The sequence below is a fragment of the Polyodon spathula genome, chromosome 2 (genome assembly GCF_017654505.1).
Source record: "Polyodon spathula isolate WHYD16114869_AA chromosome 2, ASM1765450v1, whole genome shotgun sequence".
In the NCBI taxonomy this organism is placed as follows: domain Eukaryota; kingdom Metazoa; phylum Chordata; class Actinopteri; order Acipenseriformes; family Polyodontidae; genus Polyodon; species Polyodon spathula.
In genome coordinates, this window is record NC_054535.1 from 51,223,052 (window position 1) to 51,245,540 (window position 22,489).

Consider the following 22,489-nt stretch of genomic DNA (forward strand, 5'->3'; position numbering starts at 1 on the left):
TTAACCACTTAACTAGTAAAAAGTCACTGGAAAATTAATTTGTATAGTTATAGGATTTAAATAAAGGCAAATATGGTAAAGCGGTACCGTCTGCCACAGTAGTATTGTGAGCCAAAGAAAATACTGACATGTTCCTCTCAGCTTTATATATAGTTTAGATTATACTCACCAAAGATGAAAAAATACAGTGGATAAATCTGCAGCAACTAACTGTACAACTGTAGCAACTTTTTACATAATATCCCAGACGTCCAAAAACACAAAGTCTGATTTAGAACAAAAATATATATATATATATTTAAACATTTCATATTTTACAACCCTACTTTCCGTACAGCTTTATCTAGGGTGTCTTGCCCAAGTAAAAAAATGTAGGTGCAAATTTTAAAAAAGGAAAAAAAAAAGAAATACTACTTTGCAAAAAAAGTACTACAGTACCAATTTATATTGAACGTCTATATATGTTTTGTATTTTTTTTACACGGCACTTGTGGAGTTTAATCAACAAAAGAAATATCTTTCTTTTCAGCTGCCGCTCATATATATGTGTTGTAAAACGAACCTTGAAGTTGACATTGATTATCATGCAAATTCTAACAACGATTATCGATTTGTTACCTAGTTAAAAAAAAAAACAAGGGGTAAAATCTGATGAATTTCCAGTGTAAACATAATGGTAAATTAAGAAAAAAGAAGAAAAAAAATCAACCCCACTGTCCAAAGGAGAAACAAGGTTTGAAAACAGCGTTAACGCTATGACCGATTCACATGGAAATAATTATCGCTCTTTTTTATTATTTGCTGTTCGTTACAGTTTATGAGTTACGTAGCCCAGCTTCTAGCGAAAGCAGCAGGCCCTGCCTTTGCCGCGGCTGCAGAGTTGAATTTCACTTTTTATATTCATATTTTAATCAAAACTGTACATGAGTTTCCATGGCCACTTACACTTGGATTTGCATTATCTTCAGTGTATACAACTATACCCTTTCCCGATTGTTTTATTTTGCATCTCCATGCTTGAATGTGTAGATTTACGATTGATTGATTTACACGTTGCAACGTTTTGCCCACGTGGATTCGCTTACCAAGTCCTACCTATTTCACCGCCGTGAAAAATGTGACACGGTCCGTGAAATTAGTTACTCACCATGAATAGGAGGGCGAGTTAGGTCGACCAGGGAGTCTTCGGTTCACCGCGCACCAGCGACCTCTGTGGTCTGGCCGGGCGCCTGTGGGCTTGCCTGTAAGCTGCCCAGGGCTGCGTTGTCCTCCGATGCTGTAGCTCTGGGTGGCTGCATGGTGAGTCTGCAGTGTGTAAAAAAAAGCAGGCGACTAACAGCAAACGCTTCGGAGGACAGTGCGTGATTGGTCCAGGTTTCTGATGTGATTTATATGCTTGTTTCAATTTAAAAAAGAGCACTGGATGGCAGCTATTGGTTGACACTTAACAGCAGCAAATAACCACCATGGTCACCTCACTGATTTGTAGATATGAGCCATATATCCAGGTAGGGTTTTGTATCCTAGGAGATCTCAACTGGTATTGTTTAGTGAGTGTCCAAAATGAATTAAAAAATCTACAATAATTACTGCAGAGGATCGTGTACAATAATTTTTCATTCTACATGGTGATGGTGGCAAACTATTTTGAACAACCTATAGTGTTTCATTGGATCCAATACGTCGAGCTACTATCCAGTAGCATTTAGAATAGGACCACAATCAAAAACAAAAAAGGTTGTGGATTGCCTCAAAACAAAAGGTAAAAAGAAACATTTTTTTTCTGAAACAGAGACGTGACCACGTGTGTTAAATATTATTGGTTTCGCTCAAGACAGACGGCTACAGTTGGGACTGATTTAAAACTAAAGAATGTGCATAAAATAAATTAATAAAACAAGTTACTCTAGATCTCTGCATGATTATCCTGTATTTGTTCACAGACGCATATTCTCAGTGACTTTTAGATACAAGATTACGTTCTTGACAGCAAGTTAATATATACAAAACAAGTTTTTGTAATTTTAAATATGGACTGGAGAGGAGTGCTATAGTAGAAAATAATTGACCCGACATATGGCAATTATTTTTTTCGTGCAAAAAAACCCCTTTATTTCTTTATTTACTTAAGGATTTTTCAAGTCTTGAGTTCAAGGGATGCCACTGTGTATTATAGAGCTGCTTAGTTTGGCTTGGACTAGACATTTTATAAACAGAGTTTTGCCAGGTTGCATGACCAGAGTTCAATAAATCCTCATTTTAAGCTTCCTGCCGTTTTTGTAAAATATTTGTAGACACAGTGGAAACAGCTGGCATCTGTATCTGTACTTGTGGATTGCCTAAAGCCTGTAACTTGAAAGAGGAAATTGGCTTGGCTGCTGTCTGATTACAGTTTCAGCCTGTTTTGTCTATTCGTGTGGATATTTCCATAGAAACCTGACTTAATTTTCAATGCTATTTTGACTCTCTTCATAGTATTTGTTCCTGTGCCTTCATGTTGCCAAGTATTTCTAATTGAAATATGCAACTCTTTGAATTGACACTTATGTTGACATTTTTTTTTTTTTAATTAGAGAGATTCTGGAAAGCAGTGTTTTTTTCGGAGCAAATATATTGCACGAAAGATTCAAACTGGTAGCATGATATTCGTATAGATTTCTGTGACCAATGACCTAAATTTCAACTTGAACTTCTGAATAAGATGTTTATCATGTTTATTGACAAGCACAACCACTATGGGAATTCCCTCAAGCAGGAGAAGAAAATATATTAAAAAAAGAGTAAATATACTCTTGTCCCACAAAACTCATTTGACCTACATAGGTGAAATACTCTTGCTGTAAATCCAGGATGAAAATAAGACTCCTGCTGCAGTCCTGAGCCTTTGACCTCTATGGTTTGTCTAAATGTGGCAAATGAGATAAAACCTGGAACCAGAACTTTTTTTAGAGCATCTCCATGAGGGAAGCTTATGTTCTTGTCAGTCAATCGTTGCTTTGTTTCAACCTCTGACCATGTCAGTGATTTGTGCAATGCTCTAAGTTGTTTTAGCCAATCAGTGCACAGATTTATTGCACAACAACAGCACAAGTCAGGCTGAAACCATGTAAATGCACTGTCAACCATGCAGTTACAGAATACTACTAAACATGTACTGTAATGATAGCCAAGCATGCCACAACCCTGGATGCCAACTTGCATAACATTTGAATCAGACACGTTTATGTTCCTTAGTTCAGTTCAAACATAGCAGATCTCAGGTGTGTTACTAAAGTAGCGTACATGCCTCCTCTAACTGCTAATTGTATTATCCAAAGCATTGCATAAATGATATAGTCAAGTACAGAAACCAAAAAATACACTTGGCCAGCTACTCGTGTTTACTATTCTGGCCACATGGACATTTGAGAACGTGTCCTTCAGTCAGTATACTGCTGTTTTCTATGATTCTCTCAGTTAAATTCCATTGCAAGTGATGTCAATTAAAAAAGTAACTGCTTCACAGCATTATTGTTTGAACGACTGACTATTTAAATTATTATTATTATTATTATTATTATTATTATTATTATTATTAATATTGGCTATTATACTATTTTGATTCAGTAATGGCTCGCCCCCAAGTGCACAAAAAGACTGCACTCACAGATCTCATTGCCATGTTCAGATAAGTTGCTTCTATCTGTATATATTTCCAACAGCTTGAGTCGCTTCTTCCCAGGGATCCAGCAACATAAGTTGGCTGACTTTGTACTCTCCCCCCAGGCTGCATAGCTCTGGCTGGAGCTTATTTTAATTCTTGTTTTTTTGCTTTTTAGCACCATACGAGATTCAGGTTTTATATTATATTACTGCTTTTTGTTGATTTTAAAGTATTTTCTGTTTGTGTTTTTTCTGTTTTACAGATTTTACACCCAGGCCTGTCTGCAACGTGGTGCTCGTGCACATGTGCAGCAAGAGCAGCTCCTGGGTGCAGCAGCACTGCGCAGGACCAAGATACTTGCTTCAGTTGTTGTTACTTTGGTTGTTGTTGCTTTAAGCAAGTTCAACCACAGTATCTTAATGTTGTTTTGGTGACAGCTTTTTGGCATCACCATTGCGAAGACTGCTAGTCCATTCTAACAAGCAGGCTTCACCCAATCTTATGTTGATACTGACTGAATGGTTTTGCCAGGTGCTTTTACAGGTGGGTATCCCTGTATGTTGCCATCCGTGGTAACGGTGAACCAGTGTCCTGGTACCGAACCAGAACTGTGGTTACCACACTGGTCCCGGTGCTGTCCTGGACCGTACCCATACCGACCCGGTGCTAAAGTCACCGACCCAGTGCTAAAGCCACTGACCCGATGCAACAGTCACCAAACCGGTACTGACCCAGTCCAACATGGTGCAAAGCCAAAGAACTGGTAACGAACCAGCCTGGTGCCAACCAAGTTCCGAACCAGTACCGCACCGGTCCTTAACCAGTACCAGACCAGTGTTAAATACACCAAACCGGTACCGAACCAAGTCACTGGTCCAGTACCAGACCGGTCCCGCTCGGGTCTTAATCCACCCGATCAATTATCTGTAAGCAGATTGAGGCAATGCCTGTGCACCCGGACTAGCTTTTTGAGGTCCAGTTATCCTGGAGTCACCCGGATACAGCTCCTACTCTTTTCCGATTAATGGACACCCTATATAGGGGCACGATGTGGAGAAGCTGGGCCTGGCCCAATTTCTGCCGGTAGAGGCTTCAATTGCAACGCTGGCACAGGCACCTAATATAGCACTCCTGTTCAAGGATGCTATCTGCCCTAAAAAACAGTGTTGGGTCTCTGAGTTGATCCTCAAACGTGCCTGTTCAGCCAGTGCGTTCCCCGCACAGCTGGGCAACTTTAATAGTATTCTGGTAGCCTACTTGTCCTATTTGCCGAGATCCCTCTCTGACATCCACAGGCCCTCACCAGAAGAACTAGATGAGCTGTGCCTGTAGTAAGAACCAGCTTTGTCTGTTAGGACTGAACGGGCAGGCTGTAGGCAGCACGCAGGAAGCTTTGGCTTTCCCAGGCACGTGTGGGAATCCATGAAGGAACTGGTGCACTTGCTTCCCAAGCGACCACCCCCAGTGCGTAAACCCGCAGCAAATTGGCACCCAAGGCCCCAGCAGCCTCCAAGCCTGCTACCAGAGGTGGTGTTCAGAACTGGCTTGCAGCACCTCGCCGCAGAGACTACAATAGTTTCCTCCACTCTGTGCAGAGGCAGAATCCTCAGGCTAAGCCACAAGCTGGGCAGCAGCCTTAAAGGCGTTCACACCAGGCGCAGCCAAGCAATTGTTTTCAGTGAAGGCAGTCACATGCAGCAACATTCAAGCGGCACCGCAGAGCGGCAAGCGAGATAAAACATTTTCAACTTTCGCCGTGCCGCGTCGTGACGTAACTACCAGTAACCAATCAGGGGAAAGTAGGAGTCTCCTTTGCAAGGAAGAAAATAAATATATACAATGGAGGAAAAGCTTGTGGTTCTGATTTTCCAGAGTTGTATAATACAACATTAAGTAGGTTTGAAATCTGCCTTCATCAAACCGGAGCTCCTATATCAGCCGGTGATATTCGCCGTAACTTTTTCTTTTCTTGATGATGTCGTGGACCCACAGCGATCTTACTTTTGTTTCTTTCTCTGGTAGTTTGCTGTTTATTGCTCCAGGTATTTTGTTGTTAGATGCACAGTACCACTGATTTTTGCTGCGTTTACAGTCCCCGTCCCCCAAAAGTTTGATGTGATGGGATGGCAGTAGTTGCATTTTTTAATCATGTGTATACAATAATGCTCAATAATATCAATGTATAATGATAACCCACACTCTCTTTGCCTATACCCAGTAAACCAGACAAATTTCACAAAAAAATATCTCAATTGTTAAAAGCAACATGTTTTTATTTTATTTTAAACAACACAATTGCCTGATATTTTGGGTAATTGTGGGGGATTATGATGGTGTGTGTGGGGGGTTAAAATTAGATTTATATAAAAAAAAAAAAAAAAATTAAGTTTTAAAAGAGTTTTCCCTTCCCGCTGGCATTTACCGTTGGCATTGGCTTTCCCAAGGAGGCGGCATGCGCACCACGACAAGTGTGAACAGTTTGCTGCCACTGGCCCAGGGTCCCTTTTCAGGGAGCCATCTGGAGTATTGGCGTCGGTGCACCATGGCCACCTGGGTACTTGCTACATGTTCAGGGTGGCGTCTCACTGCAGTTCAACCACGGTCCCCCTGCCTTTATGGGAATGAATGTAACATCCGTCACGGACCCACAGGACAGCACGGTGGTGTCTCAGGAGCTAGCGGCTCTGCTGCAAAAACGTGCTGTTTGCTTGATAGACCCCCTCCAGCTGGAGAAATGATTCTACTCCAGGTACTTCCTAGTGCCCAAGCGGGATGGTGGCCTCAGACCGATCCTCAGCCTCAGACAGGTCAACTTGTACCTAAGTCGAAGGAGGTTCAAAATGTTGACAATGCAGCAGCTATTGCAGTCAATCAGGCCAGGCGACCTCATAGATTTCCACATCTCCATAAAATCAGCGCACAAAAAGTACCTGTGGTTTGCTTTTTCAAGGAACAGCATACAAATTCCAGGTCTTGCCATTTGGCCTGTCTTTAGCTCCCCGTGTCTTTTCTTAGTGCATGGAAGCTATCCTGGCCTCCACTGAGACTCAAGGCATTAGAGTAATCAATTATTTGGATGACTGGTTCATTTGTGCCCAGGCTGCAGCACAGGCAGATACCCACATGAACTTGTCACTAGCCACCGTTCCACCAGGGGCATGGCAACTATATGGGCTTTATTCAGGGTGTATCTGTCAGAGACATTTGCAATGCAGTGGTGTGGGCTACTCCCCATACCTTTACTAGGTTCTACAGACTTAATGTTGTGGATCCTCAAAACACTGGTTTTGGAACTAGAGTGTTAAGTGTGGCTTCCCAGTCAACCCGTACAACACAGGCATAGAAGTGAGTTTCTTCCTCAGTTTGTTCACCCTAGCTTCTTGTTACTAGGGTTCCGTATGGTAAAGCACAAGGCAGGATCTTGACATAGCCTTGTAGCATTCCAGCCGTTCTGCAATCGTGCCCTTGTGACGGCTTTGGTACGCTCACCCATACAGTAATGGTTACATTTCATACTTGAAAGGGACCATAGCTCACTTTCTGTCACGCACCAAAGGGCCACCTTTGTAAAATTATCCAAGGCCCAATTTGTAGAAATTTCAATAAATAAAAATGTTGGGTTATTCTAATAACTCTGGTTCCCTGAAATAGAAATGTAACCATTAACTTCAAGCCTACTGCAATCATGGACGCAGCGATCTTGAGACTTGTGAGTGCATCTTTTTGTGCCCACTGTGACAAGCCATGACTGTGTCACTGGCTTGGAGAGCAGCTTTGGCATGTCATGTTCAGGTTTCAGGTCTTTAGGAGGTAAATACCCATTCAGTAATGGTTACATTTGTATTTCAGGGAACCAGGGTTGACGTTTTTATTTATTTATATGTATTTCTACAAAGTGGGCCTTGGATAATTTTACAAAGAAGGCCCTGTGGTGTGTGACAGAGGGTGAGCTGTGGAAGCTGGCATTGCTGAGAGAATTCTACTACTTTTTAGAAAATGATACCAGAACAGAAATGTCCCTTGAGTGCTAATTCGTTTAATTAAGTGCACAGTTATTTAAAATTATTAACATCTCTCTCTTAATATTTCAGACTGCAAATGGATACATCTTACTGTTTGACATCCTGGCTGCCGGAGAGGACAAATTTCTCTACGAACCTGTGTATCCCAAGTGAGTGTTCACTTTTCTGCTTTACACCTGTGCTACCCCAGAGATCTGAGTTCAGTTCAGTCATCTTGGCATCTTCAAAAGAATCACAGGGGCATTACATCTGCACGCGTAGACTTGTCCGAGATTCCAAGAGAATAGGTACAGATAAACAGCTAGAGGGTAAGCAAGAATAAACATGATTCTCTGATTTTATGATACCAATGTGCTCTTCTGTCCTTCGTCTTGCCTGACACTCAGCTTATAGTGTTTAACAGTCTATATTGAGGAAACTGAACTGTATGTAAACTCAGATTACTGGCAAGATACCACAGGGCAGTCCTAAAGTTGCAGTATATCCTAATTTTTGGTACTGGCACAGTGCAAGCCATGGTAAAGACAATAAGAGAATGCCTTATGGCTAATGGGGGGAACTGTTGAAAGTCCACAGTATCAGTGTTAACATAACCAAGTTAAACTGCTAAATGATGAACTGAAGCCTAAAAAGCTAATTTTATGCATAGGGTATCAGCTACTGTCTTGTACAGTACTTATCCCTTATAATTCCTTACATTCCTTAAGGAATGTATGTAAGGAAAGGTAACCATCTTTAGCAATTTGTGATTTAACATTTTCTTTGGTAAAAAAAAAAAAAAAAACAATACTGAAAAAGGCCCTGTGATACTGTAATCACAGTCTTGGTGTAGTAAGCGTGCATCAGAAATAGGCTTGAGGAGGGGGTTGCTGTCTCTTTTATAATCTTCCAAACCATCCTTCCATGTGCTTTTAAAGACTGTTTTAACTCTGTTATTTGTATGCCATTTGTTTTCACCGCAGTTACATCTCCAGTTCTACCCTGATCCAGTTGGAAGACCTGTGACTCATTGTTATGTGTTATATGAATTTGCAAGTCAATAGCACATTTACTAGCTTCAAGTGGTGGTGGTTGTTCAGGAGCAGGCTTGTACAATTCACATAAGGTCGATTTTCAGGTGGCTCAAAAAGGAGACCAAATGCCTTAAAATAGGTCCCTTGCTAATAATGCATCATCTGGTTTATCTCTCCCACACATAGTGTGGAAGCCAAAACACTGAACTAAACCAGATACAAAAGGAGTCATTCCAGTTAAAATCCTTGTTAATGGCCAATTACTTGACTAAAACACAATTTGCTATAGCTAATTAGGAATCAAGGTGCTGTCAGCTTTAATTTGAGGGACATGCATTAGTTCTGTTGATGATTTCAGGACTTGCAGACATGTATAGAAATGGGGATTTGTTTTTACAGTCAGAATTAGCACTGCCTCTGACCTCAAACAGTTGCACAGTTCACATCCAGGTATTTTGTAACAATGTATGCCCAGGTTGCAACTATAGTTAGTTATAGTTAGTTATACTGTAACATTAATTAGATATTTACATATAAACCACTTTTCCATAATTTACTTAGCTTCTGAACAAATACAGTATGATTAGCTCAATGTAAGCTTTGCGCTTTTGGTATTCACGATCTTCAGTGTGTGATGCCTGCTTGTGATACCCTGTATAGGAGGCTGTGTGGTCCAGTGGTTAAAGAAAAGGTCCTGTAACCAGGAGGTTACCCGTTCAAATCCCAACTCACTCACTGACCTGCTGTGTGAGCAAGTCATTTATCTTCCTTATGCTCCGTCTTTTGGGTGAGACGTTGTAAGTGACTCTGCAGCTGATGCATAGCTCACACACCCTAGTCTGTAAGTCGCCTTGGATAAAGGCATCTGCTAAATAAACAAATAATTATTTCAATAGTAATCTGTAACAAACCAGTTTTTGGTCAGATAACACCCTCCAGTGTGAAGAAGATACAGGGCAGGTTAGCAGAACACCATATTGCATTGATTTCAGTTTTATCACGGTTTTTTCGATGTTGTTATAGCTGGTTTGGCAAGTCATTTTTCGTGATTATTTATTTCTCTATGGTGTACATCCACCACCATTGGTCAACGTGAGCTGGAATGGCCAGTATGAGGTTTTAATTCAGTCCTTTTTACTTAGTAAAAGTGTTTTTTTATATAGAATACAATGATGTGAATGATTTTACTGATAGATCTGCAACATGACAGAGTGTCCTGGGTCATATAAGCGGGTATGTTACAGCCTTAAATGTATAATTGAATTTAGCTTGGCAAGCTTTAGGAAAATTACTACATGTCACTGCATGGCTTGAAATTAACTTTTCCGTGCAGTAGCCACCAGTATAATGTTTTCTTATAGTTCACTAAAAATGTTGTTTTAACATTTGTTGCAGTGTGCATTTAATATATTAAATAAGGGAACAAAATAAACTGCAGAAAAAATCAACATTTAATGGAACAATGTAAGTGTTACATTACAATGTAAATGTTACATTAATTGTGTAAACCACTTCAGGAAACCTAATAGAGCAACACGTCTTACAGGAAACCATTTATGATGAATAATATCGAGCCTTCTGTAACTAGGTTGGGTTTGTAGGATTCACAGCCTTTGAGGCATAAAGTAAATGTTACATTAATTGTACCCATGAATCAGGTCATAAAGAGTTAGGGGGAAGAAAACTAAACCAAACCATGTTTCAGTGTGGGACTCATTTCAAAGCATGTCCCCCTTGACTGTTGGCTTGACATTTTGCTATTTGTCATTTCCAAGTCAGATAATTTATTCTTCCAATTCACTTCTGAGAAAGACAGTTTCTTCTTCTTGTTGTTCTTCTTGTGTTTCCTTGATGGATCTGTCGTGACACTGTCTACTGTCCATAAATTCTTGCCTTCTGGGTCTGAAGCTACCAACATGACACAGCTCAACTGCAGGGTTGGGGTCAAACTTTTATATCACATTTCAGATTTGATCTCCAGTCATTCTTTACCAGCTTCATTATGTTGAAGCCTCATTGACACTCGGCTGTGGAGGCTGGCAGGCACAGAATGAGGTCAGTCAAGTCAAGGAGAGAGGAACACTGATCCCTGTGCATCCAGTTTCTTATCCGGCCAAGAAAGCTTCTGCAGAATATCTGTGTGGTGAACTTGGGCTGCTGGTATATCCTAGACTTCAGAATTGTCCATTGATCAGGTATCTCATTTATGTTGACCCCAGAAGAAACCAAGATAGACTTGAAGTGCTCCACAAGGCTATCAATTTCTGAATTGCCAAAGTCTGGGGGAAAAAAAAGAAAATATTCATGTTAGCAGAATCTGCTTATTAATTTAATATTAAATCCAGATAATTTTTGGTGTCTACACGTGCACTCCATTCTACAAACATGATTATCATACTTACCCCCCCACCCCCAATATCTAGACAGTAAATTACAGTAACCTGTGAAAATGACTCTTGATATGCAATTGTCAGCTATTTCTTAAAATAAATCTGAATAAATACCTGAAAAGTATTCTGAATTTGGCCAAGAGCTGAAGCTTACAACCTTTGTAGCACACAATACTCCAGTATCTACATCCTGAAGTATATTTACCATGCTGCATTTAAGCTCATCTAATAGTTTGTCCTTTGATGATATAAAGGAGGTGTTGCTGTCAAAGCTTGACAAACTGACTCCCTCAAAGCTAGTGTTGTCAACGACAACCTTCAACATGGGACCAGGCCTGAATCAACATAAAAATAATTAATTCGTATGCACTTATTCAAAGATGAAAATGCTAGTTTAGTGTAAATATATATATAATGTTTTAACCAAACCTGGATTTATATTTTTGAAGCACAGCTTGGGTTGACACTAGTGAGTCATGAACTTCTGCAATGTTAATCGTTGTCTTCTGTATTTTCTGAGACATGCATCATGTAGAAAACAGCTGAATGTAATTACATCACTTGCTATTGCAGTGTTGTAATATTTTATGGCCTTACTTTGCTGGACACCTCTAACATCTTCTGCATCTGGTGATTTGAATCTAAAATGTTGTGAAAGAAATCCATATGAACACGATTGTCAAAAAGGAATGGTTGTGAAAAATAGAACTCCACATAGACACTGTTAAAACTGTATAAATGTACCTGCTTCTGGTGCTGTATGATGGCTTTGTACCCCCTCAGGAAATGGTCAAGGGTTACGAGGAGTTCGTCCAGTTTCTCGTGGTGGGCATTCTTTTCTATGACATCTGCAAAGGCTTGTTCAAGACAGTGGGCCATGCAGTGGATCCGTAGGACGTAGGCTTTGTCCCCACATAGCCTGGTAACAATGCCACTCTTTGCACCTGTCATCACAGCTGCAGCATCAGTACCACATGCAACAAGCATTTTCTTCCATGCATCCTGCAAGTCACTAATGACAGCAGTCTCAAGAGGGTCTGTAACAATCTGCCTCATGAGCAAAGATCTAGCTTCTGAGATGTTTGGTATCTGCCTTCTCCACAGACTGAATGCCCGCCCACAAACTGCACAGTCACCAGCCCTTTCTGACAGAATCTTACATACACAATCTCACTTCCACGGCAGCACTATCTGTAGAACCATCTGACATCACTAACAGGAACTTTGCACCTTTTATTTTATCTTGCAGCTGCCTTCTTTCTACCTCTGCAGTATAGTGCATATATACTCTTATTTGTCATTCCTGTAAGTACTTCCTAAATTTAGCCCTTTCTGTTCATCAATCCTATAGAGAGAATCAAATGAATTCCAAAATAATTAGTCATTTCAAAATATTTTATGTTGTCACACTCCAACCATTAACCATGTTTTTTTTCAAGCTTTAAAACAAGTGTAAGTTCAAGATAAATTAAATTCCAGTCATAGTAATTATAGTGTTCACCATGAATACCAAATAAGAGTTTACTTTATCTAATGTGGTTGCATTTTGGTTTACTATCAATAATTTGAATCCCCTTTTCAGAGTTTGTAGCACATAAAATAATAAAAAAATGTAGTAATAATAATAATAATAATAGAACTCATTGGACTGGGGCACTAACGTATTAGAAATAGCAGTCGCTGTATTAAAATTAAAACTGCACCAGTTAGAATAAAATGACAGTAGGATGTAAATACCAAGTCTCCCCTTCCAACAAAATACAATCTATACAAATTTTTTTGTAGGAGGGGTGCTATTTTTATTTTTTCAGTTGGATGATCTTAATGTTGATAGGCATAGTATAAGTGCATTTTAATGTATCAGATTATTAATTGGAAGCTCTTTAAACAACAGCATTGCACACAACACAAATGTTATATAAATTAAATACTTACACATCCAGACAAAATCTGAGAAAGGCCTCTGACCCAGATGGCTTGTAGGTGATGTCAGACCATTAAGTAGGCAGACAACAGTACTGGGATGTTGAAGCGCTGATGCGCACGTTTAACAAGAAATAAAGATTCAAACAAACAGTTTTGCAAAACAAAAAGGCACAGTGCCCAAAATAAACAGAAACAAAACTAAGCAAATATCGTGGCAGTCTAAAACTGCACAAGTAGCAATTACCTTTTTTCATTTCACTTTTAGTCCCAACTCATATTCCGCCTCTGAACACACTAACAGTGTGCCAAAGCTGTTTGTTTTTATATTGTGGCAGAGGGATTAACTGGCTATGAGTTACCTAGTTTATCCCTAGACCACATTTGGCACAGGGTTTCTCATACGCGTGGTCAACAGCCAGTTTGTCAATAATCACCCGCTGTTGACCACGCAATCTCAAGGTTTTATGTGGATGGGGCATTTTAACACTAGAACCTAGAACTGCCACGTGGGTTATTTTGACCCATACATTTTTTGAACTACTTTGTTATGAAAATGAAAGACATACTATTGGATTCAACTCAAAAGTTTTATTCATGAACATCATATCTAACATTTGTAATACAGAAACGCCATATTTAAATGGAAAATTAAACATAAAAGGCTTATTTTAAAAATGAACAGATATACAGCACAACTACAAACAGGGAAAAAATATAACAACATATACATTTCAAAAGAAACAGGTATGTACATATACCCATGTACAGGTAATCATTGTTTCTAAACCAAAATCATTGTTTCTAATACTACATAAAAAGAAACTATAACACTACTTCCAGTATGACTACTGTATTGTACTCTATGGAGGAGCGCACGCGTCTGCCAGCTGACTGTGCCTGCATCCAGGAGCTGTGTTGTAAACACAGACACAGTTCCATTGAACGCTATTGTGTAAACACCTGTAAACTGGTACATACAAACCTGTAAAACCAAAGTGTGTTTTTTATAAATGTAATATAAAAAAATTATATATAACATGTGTTTCATATTAGGCACGTAAGTTGTTATCCTAATTGTCACTTCGGTTTGCTGTGTGCACCTGAGTGTAGCTTGCCATATTCTAATCAAAATGCTGTTTTGTTACAAAATTAAATATTTTCTTCTGATATATTGCTGTTGCATTTCTGTAACAAAAAAGGATTGCTGTCTCCCAGGTACATTGAGAAATAAAGCAACTAGGCTTTCACTGAGTTGGCATCTTGGTGCAATTGTACAAATCCACAATCATAACAATCTCTGTCTCTTAGTCAGTCTGCAAACAAGGAATGTTGTAAATTATGAACATAACTGCCCTTTTAAATACCTCTCAGTTATTGGGACAGCCACTTCTCCCGAGGTGCCCCAATTTAAGTGGCGCCGACCGTACCCCAGCATGTAAGAAAAGCGATCATAGATTTCAACCCCCTCCCCCACTAAATCACTGTTTTCTACATCAAGGTACAACACTGTTAACCACTCCGAAGCATGCACCCCCCTCCTCCACCAGTGTGAATTGACTCTAATTGTTTTAGCAACTGTACTTGTGGGCTCCATCCTAGATTTTTTTTTCTGAATGAATTTACACTTTTCCTTAAAATCAAAGTGATTTATCAAAAACAGAGAACAGGCATGTTTGCTAAAATAAGTTGAACGTGTTATGCATATTAAGGTACCTGCAAATAATATATTTACTGTATAGCATATGGGCAGTTTGTCCTATTATATTAAATTAGACTAAACAAACACACACACACACACACTTTATAATAAAGTGGTAGTAAGTCACTGTGTTGGTTTCTCAAAGCTTTTAAACATTCATGGATCGCTCAAGAGTAAATGCAAAACAGAACATTACCTGTAAACTACAAGAATTGTTTTTTTAAATAACTTTGTGAAATGTACATAACGTTTCCAAAAGTGTAGTGTGCAGAAGTGAAGGTTACAAAAACATAAAAGATAATTTATCAAAATGAGAATTACGCCTCCGATTAAACAGTAAACAGTAGATCCTGTCATATCCATCCTGGTAAGAGAAGATACCCTTAACCGATGGATCTGTGGCATGTGTTACCAACAGAATGGTACTGATGGAAACTGATCCATGCACGTTTTATTATGGGTTTAAACTCTTGGCTCTTAGCAGGACAGAGTGGATTCAGCTGCAGATAATGACTATGGGTTTGGGAATTCACGTTCATGTTTTACCCGCTGTCATTTCAGTAGTCTCCAGTACCTTGCATTTTTTATTTTTCCCTGATCTGCACAAGAGGCAATGGACACATTAAACATGTCCCAGCTAACCCTAACCCAGATTTACAAAAAAATAACTGACTTGCTGTATTTTTATAGGACACGAGTTAAAAATGTGCATAAAATATACAGTGACTTTGATTTTCCACCCCTCGATTTAGCAAGATGTGCCACTGCCAAGACTTAAGACTGTAAACTTTTGTTCTTTTGATTATTGTTGGACTTTTGTGCATTTAAGTTTAACGCTTTAACGAGTTTTCATTTTTCCACTGTAACAGGGGTGTTCTGTTATGTGTGGGTATCTGCTGAGAGAACGAGAGAGACGCAGAAGGTTTGTAGTTGAAATGCCGCTCAGACGTCCAGGTTTTATTAATACAAAGGTGTAGGCAGTTGCAGTGGTAGGTGGCCGCCACTAAAAAGGAGGTCCCGCTTCAGGAACCTTCTCCCTAACTAACACAAGCTAAATATACTGGAATTTAAATTCCCTTAAATTTGATCCCTGCCCTAATTGTAACAAGTATCCCGGTTACACACGCAGTGATAATCGTGGTTGATCCATCCGGTTCATTCTCCCTGGCTGTCCACGCAGGCATGAATCTTCATCCTGGTACACAGGAACAAACAAAGCACAAAGAGCCAAGGGCTGGCTCTCCAACCCCTTTAAGGGCAGCTGACCAGGGTTAAGGTTAATTGATTATCAATTATTTAATTGCACCTGGCCATCTGCTGCAGATTCCTTTCAATTAGGCAGGGAGGTAGTTTAACATTGCTGAATGTTAGTTTTAAACAATCTTTCTTAACTTTATAGTTCTTCATTATCAAGCCATTTTTAAATTCCAGTTATAGTACATTTTGGATAAAAGCAAAATCCAAAACTACAGCACATTTTTACTTCCATGTCAGCACACAATACCAAACAAAGAAAAAAAATGCACAAAGCAGGTACGTTTCTAGAAGTGGTGCAGCAAGTTAATTCATTGGCATTTGAAAGCATATATGAGTTTAGTCCCAGTCCCTCCAGTTGATATTCATGCCTGTCACACAACCAGCCCAAAATCCAGTACTTTTGTCAGTCTCTTCTTGAGAGAGAGACGCCTAGGACTATTTCAATTCAGGACTGAGGTGCAGAGCTTTGAGGGGAAGCTCTCATAAAGCCTTTTGGCACCATGCCTCTGTAATGGCTGCCTTTATCCCTCACCAGTCATAAGCACAAAATTCACAAGCTCTAACCCTGAACATTCCTGACCAAATTTCTGCATTATACTTGCATTCAATATTCAGAAGTTGTAATAAGTAAGCCCTGTTACTGTATAAGAGCAATTTGTAAAAAATATGTTTAACAGAATATGTCCAGCAGCACCTATAAAATTGTAAGCACAGCTACAGTTAAAACCCCTGTGACCACAGTCACAAAGCGCCTCAGTGCCAAGTTTACAGCACTTGTTTTCTTTTGAAGTCAAAGTTTCTAGTTCATTGATTTTATAAAACTCTAGAGTTCCTACATGTGCTTTACCTAATTGTTTCCTGCTAATTCTGTATTAATTAACTTTAGCTTTTAAACTGTACACTTCCAGCAGCACTGGGGAAAAGGCTTTGTTAATTGTATTATCTAATTAAAGTAGTTATATAGTCCGTAATGTACCAGTCAGTTAATTTGTGTTTACAGTATGTATGACATTTTTATTCTAGTTTATTGTTCTTCTGCTTATGCAAGGTTGGGTTTATGAATCAGAAAGGCTATGATATGAGACAATCTTACACCCCCACAGCCCTGACGTTGTAAAGGCAAAAAGCTTCAAATACAACAGCCATGCAATTAAAATGAATGTAATGCAATGATGTCTCTTAAAAGTATCCCTATGAAACTGTAATTGTGTAGTACCGTATACAGTGAATTATGACCCTTTGACAGTGTTAACACTATGTACTGGTAATATGAGACGGCTACCGTAAGCTGTAGGGATACATACCAGACCAGACACCAATCCAAATCTATGTAAATCTGGTGGAAGTCCGATCCAAACGGGACCGGCATGTTCACTGCATCTTCTATATTTATACAAACACTGGGCCCACTAGTGTTTTTTTTTCTCTCTGTGTTTTAAAGTGGTTGGAACATTGGCAGTGTTGGAAACGTACAGGATATGTAAAACACTGCATACTCCTAAGACTTTAAGCATTAACTTTTTAAAAAGCTCTACAGTATAAATGACTTCAATGGCAAGTTCCCTATGTAAAAGAGATTATACAGAGATTTTATATAAATCAACATAACCTCATAATGTGTTTACTTATGTATTCCTAAATGTGTTTTTAATGCAGATTCTCATTACACTTCTTCCATTCCATTTTGTTCCGAGAAGTATTTTGCAATGGCAACAGCCACATGAACAGTACGAACCCGATGAAGACACTTTAGTGTTAAAAAGTGTTGTTTGTGTGTCTGTCTTTGACCATGTTTTTAAACAAATTAGACTTTTTTTGATAAATAGCAATGAGCAGGAGTTAAGTATTGAATCGTTCTGAAAATAATGAGTCTATGAATGTAACATTAAAACTGAATGTTTGGCTCAAAGACTAACTTCTATTACTGTAGACTATACTTAAACCACATACAATTGCCTTATGCTGGTCAGCACCTCTTCAATATTAAGCATTGTTGTGCACAAATTACTTCTTTCTTTCTCTTTGTCTCTTTTTTCTTTGTATCTTATTTTTGATAATTCAGGAATGCTGAATTCAACAGGGTAGATAATGAACTGCAAAAAATAATGTATTTAAGGAAAAGATGTTTCAATGGGTTATGCTTTTTTTTTCTTAGTTGCTGTCAGAGTCGAAGGTTATTTGTCTCACTCGCTTGTTTGCTGCTCCTCTTAATGGAGGATGATTGTAAATTTTCAGAGACAGATTTGTTAAATTGCCTATAAAAACCAAGAATTGTGGGTGTTTATTGATTAAGAAAGACAATTTGTATTTGAAAGTGGTCTCAGGGGGCACAGCAGTCAAATGTGGGTCAAAGGTCAATTATAATCTTCTAGATGAATATGCCATTTTAATGTCGCTACTGTCACAGTATGCGTTATTTCAAATTACTCATGATGCAAATTTATCCTTCATCCATGTACTGTATACAAATATGCATATGTCAAATTATGAACTTCCCTGCTTTGCCTCGTGCAAAAGCAAAACTTTTGCTACAAAAGATTTTTCCTATAATTACGTGTTTGAGAAATTTCTAGAAATTATATATTTCCATTGAGGGTATGTAAAGTTTTGACTACAACTTGTGTGTGTGTGTATGGATGTTTTCACAGTTTGTTGTGTTACAACCTGAAATCTTGATGCATTTAAATTGGTGTGACAGGATGACAGAGTAGATTGAGGCTCAGAGACAGAATAGAGGTAAAAATAAAGTTATTTTATTAAATAAAATAATCAACTAAATACGCACAAGGGCCAACAAAAAGGAGGTTCTAACAGAAATAATCAAAATGAACTCACAAAACAGTCAGGTTCCAGGTTTTTAAACAAGATATTACTTTCTTTTAAAATACAAAACTCTCCAACACAAAAGCAAACTGAAACACAAACACACCCCAAACAGAAAACACACACCCTGCTACTACCTACTACTCTCATTCACTGTACTCTGCTGCCAGCCAGGGCCTCTCCCCTGCCTTTTATCCCCTGTGGCTGGAGCCCAATTAATCAATAATTATTCAGTTAGGGCTCCAGCCACATTCTCCATGTTTTTCTGGCAGGGAGAAATTTAACCCCCTCCCTGCCAGTTCCAAGCATGTTCATGTAGACGGAGAGTTCCCCGTCACAATGGGATTTTTTTTTCCTTTGATTTACACAACCTACTCAACACAATGAAGAGGAAAGAGAATATTTATTGTGAAACAACAGTTAATGGGGAAAAAAAAACTGAAATGTCTTGGTTAGGTAAGTATTCACCCCCCCTGAGTCAATACTTGGTAGAACCACCTTTGGCAGCAATTACAGCTGTGAGTCCTTTTGCAGATCTGGATCATGCAATATTCGCCCATTCTTCTTGGAAAAATTGTTCAAGCTCTGTCAAGTTGGATGGGGATTGTTGGTGGACAGCAATCTTCAAGCCTGGGCTTTGACTGGGCCACTCTAGAACATTCACTTTCTTGTTTTTAAGCCACTCCAGTGTCGCTTTGGCAGTGTGCTTGGGGTCATTGTCCTGCTGAAAGGTAAATTTCCAACCCAGTCTGTGGAAGGGTGGTGGGTAATTCACTGACACAGGAGACAGACAGGTGAATTTGGCAACACCACACAGGTGCCCAGTTTTATTTCAGGGTGCTGTTTTTTCTTTAGTCCCGCAGATGGCGCTGTGGGTCCGTGGTCTGATTTACCAACGATGGTAAACAGAACCACGGGCATACAAAGCGATGGTACACAATACCGGCGCCCTTGCAGGTGCTTCGAAACAATAATTCAAAACAGAAGGCACAAAGAAACAGGGAAAATAAAACAGTAACAAAAACTACAAAGGTGCTGCACTTTGCAGCGATATCCCGGTCGCCGCTGCCCGTGCGACCCGGATCACCGTCCTACACTGCCGGCTCACTAGCCTGCTCTGATATACTAATCAGGGGTCTGCCCAAGGGTTCCCCGCCCTCAATGTCTCGCTCTGAACCTCCGTTTCTTTCTCTCCCACTGGTTCTCGGTCGTTGACCAGCGCTTCCGCACTCTCGGCGCATTTAACAGGACAGAGCTGAGGAAACAACAGAGCGTTAATTTAAAGGGCTAACAATCTCCCAAGACGTGCCTCTCAGCCATTCAGAGAGGGGGAAAGTCCACTTTCCCACCTCCCCGTGTCACTGCCATGACTCGCAGGCGGTTGTTGGACGACTGCCGCCCTCTTCCTGCAGCCCGTGAACACGCCAGCAGAGTCAGCACAGATCTCTCCCTGTTACACAGTCTTAGGTCTTTTGCAGACTGAAGCAGGTTTTCCTCAAGGATTTGCCCGTATTTAGCTCCATCCATTTTGCCCTCTACCCTGACAAGCTTCCCTGTCCCTGCTGATGAAAAGCATCCCCATAGCATGATGCTGCCACCACCATGCTTCACAGTAGGGATGGTGTTACCTGGGTGATGTGCGGTGTTGGGTTTGCGCCAGACAGTACGCGTTCCATTTAGGACACATAGTTCAATTTTTGTTTCATCGAACCACAGAATCTTTTTCCACATCTTTTCAGAATCTTCCAGATGCCTTTTTGCAAATTCCAAGCAGGATTTTTCAAGGACTTTTTTCAGAAATGGCTTCCTTCTTGCCACTCTTCCATACAGGCCAGATATGTGGAGTACCTCAGCTGTTGTTGACACATGGACAGTTTCTTCTGTCTCAGCCATGGAATGCTGTAGGTCTTTTAGAGGTGTCCTTGGCCTCTTGGTGGTTTCTCTGACCAATGCCTTTCTTACCCGGCTGCTCAGTTTGGGAGGACGGCCTGCTCTAAGCAGATTCTGGGTGGTGCCGTATACCTTCCACTTCTTAATCATCAACTTGACTGTGCTGCAAGGTAAAGTCAGTGCCTTTTGAAATCTTTTTATACCCCTCCCCTGATCTGTGGCTTTCCACAACTTTATCCTGGAGTTGTTTTGAAAGTTCCTTGGTCTTTGCTTTGGATACACTACCCAACTGTGGGACCTTACAGAGACTGGTGTATTTAATCTGAAATCATGTGAACCACTTTTATTGCACACAGATGGACTCCATTAAACTTATTCTGTGAATTCTGAAGGCAATTAGTTGCACCTAAGCTTATTTAGGAGTGTCATAGCAAAGGGGGTGAATACTTATCTAATGAAAACTTTTCAGGTTTTTTATTTAATTGATTTGTTTTCTCACCCCCCATCACAACAAACTGTGAAAACGTCCAAGGGAAGGTGAATACTTCCTATAGGCTGTGTGTGTGTGTGTGTGTGTGTGTGTGTCTATATATATATATATATATATACACACACACACACACACACACACACAGCTCTGGAAAAAATTAAGAGACCACTGCAAAATTATCAGTTTCTCTGGTTTTACTATTTATAGGTATGTGTTTGGGTAAAATGAACATTTTTGTTTTATTCATGCAATCTTCAGGTGTGAAGAAGTTATTGCCCCACTAGTTAACTCAACCCAATTTAAGGGACAGTTAGGGTCAGCTTTTTGAATACTTTGGTTAACAATCAGGCCAGATTTGGGCCCGCCCTTCCCAATATAAATCTGACTAACTTTGGCCCGTACCATCACAGTGAAGTTGTCAGCACACAGGTTCTAGAGGCACATCATGCCACAATCAAAAGAAATTCCTGAAGACCAGAAAAAAATTGTTGATGCCTATCAGTCTGGAAAGGGTTACAAAGCAATTTCTAAGGCTCTGGGGCTCCACCAAACAAACAAGAAATTTAAAGTTTTGAAATGGCCTAGTCAAAGTCCAGACCTAAACCCCATTGTGATGTTGTGGCAGGACCTGAAACGAGTAGTTTATGCTTGATAACCACAAATGTCACTGAGTTGAAGCAGTTCTGCATGAAGGAGTGGGCCAGAATTCCTACACGTTGCTGTGAGAGACTGATCAATAACTACAGGAAGCGTAACCAGTTATTAACTCAGGGTCCCTTTTATCTAATATTAGATTTTGGTTGAATATCTGATAATCAGTGTCAAAAATATGCAAAAATGCAGAAAATCAGACGAGACAAATACTTTTTCACGGAACTAATCTATCTATCTATCTATCGATGGATAAGTACCGTGAAAAAGTATTTGTCTCGTCTGATTTTCTGCATTTTTGCATATTTTTGACACCGAATATTCTCAGATATTCAACCAAAATCTAATATTAGATAAAAGGGACCCTGAGTGAACAGATAACACTGCATTTTGATACTTATTTCATTTATTTTTTAATCTCGTTTCAGGTCCTGCCACAACATCACAATGGGGTTTAGGTCTGGACTTTGACTAGGCCATTTCAAAACTTTAAATTTGAACTATCCTAAGATGATTTTCTTCTCCAACCCACTCTAGTTCAAAGGCCAATACTGCTCTCCCAGGCCATGGGCAAATTTGGATTATAAATTTCTGTTCTCTAAATTGTTACTTCAAGGCTTTTCCTTGATTTGCAAAGGACATGATTATATATATTGGTTTATTTTAAACATAATTCTGTATTTAG

At 39.6% G+C, this 22,489-nt stretch overlaps 1 protein-coding gene across 2 annotated transcripts in view; it reads left to right on the top strand.

The window, feature by feature from the left end:
* Positions 1–22,489, top strand: part of LOC121297964 (guanine nucleotide exchange factor subunit RIC1-like) — a 119,739-nt gene that overhangs the window by 55,846 nt on the left and 41,404 nt on the right. For both annotated transcript variants that reach the window (XM_041224630.1, XM_041224619.1), the window contains exon 3: positions 7,735–7,814. In XM_041224630.1, coding sequence (XP_041080564.1) covers positions 7,735–7,814 — 80 coding nt within the window. The remainder of the gene's footprint in view (positions 1–7,734; positions 7,815–22,489) is intronic.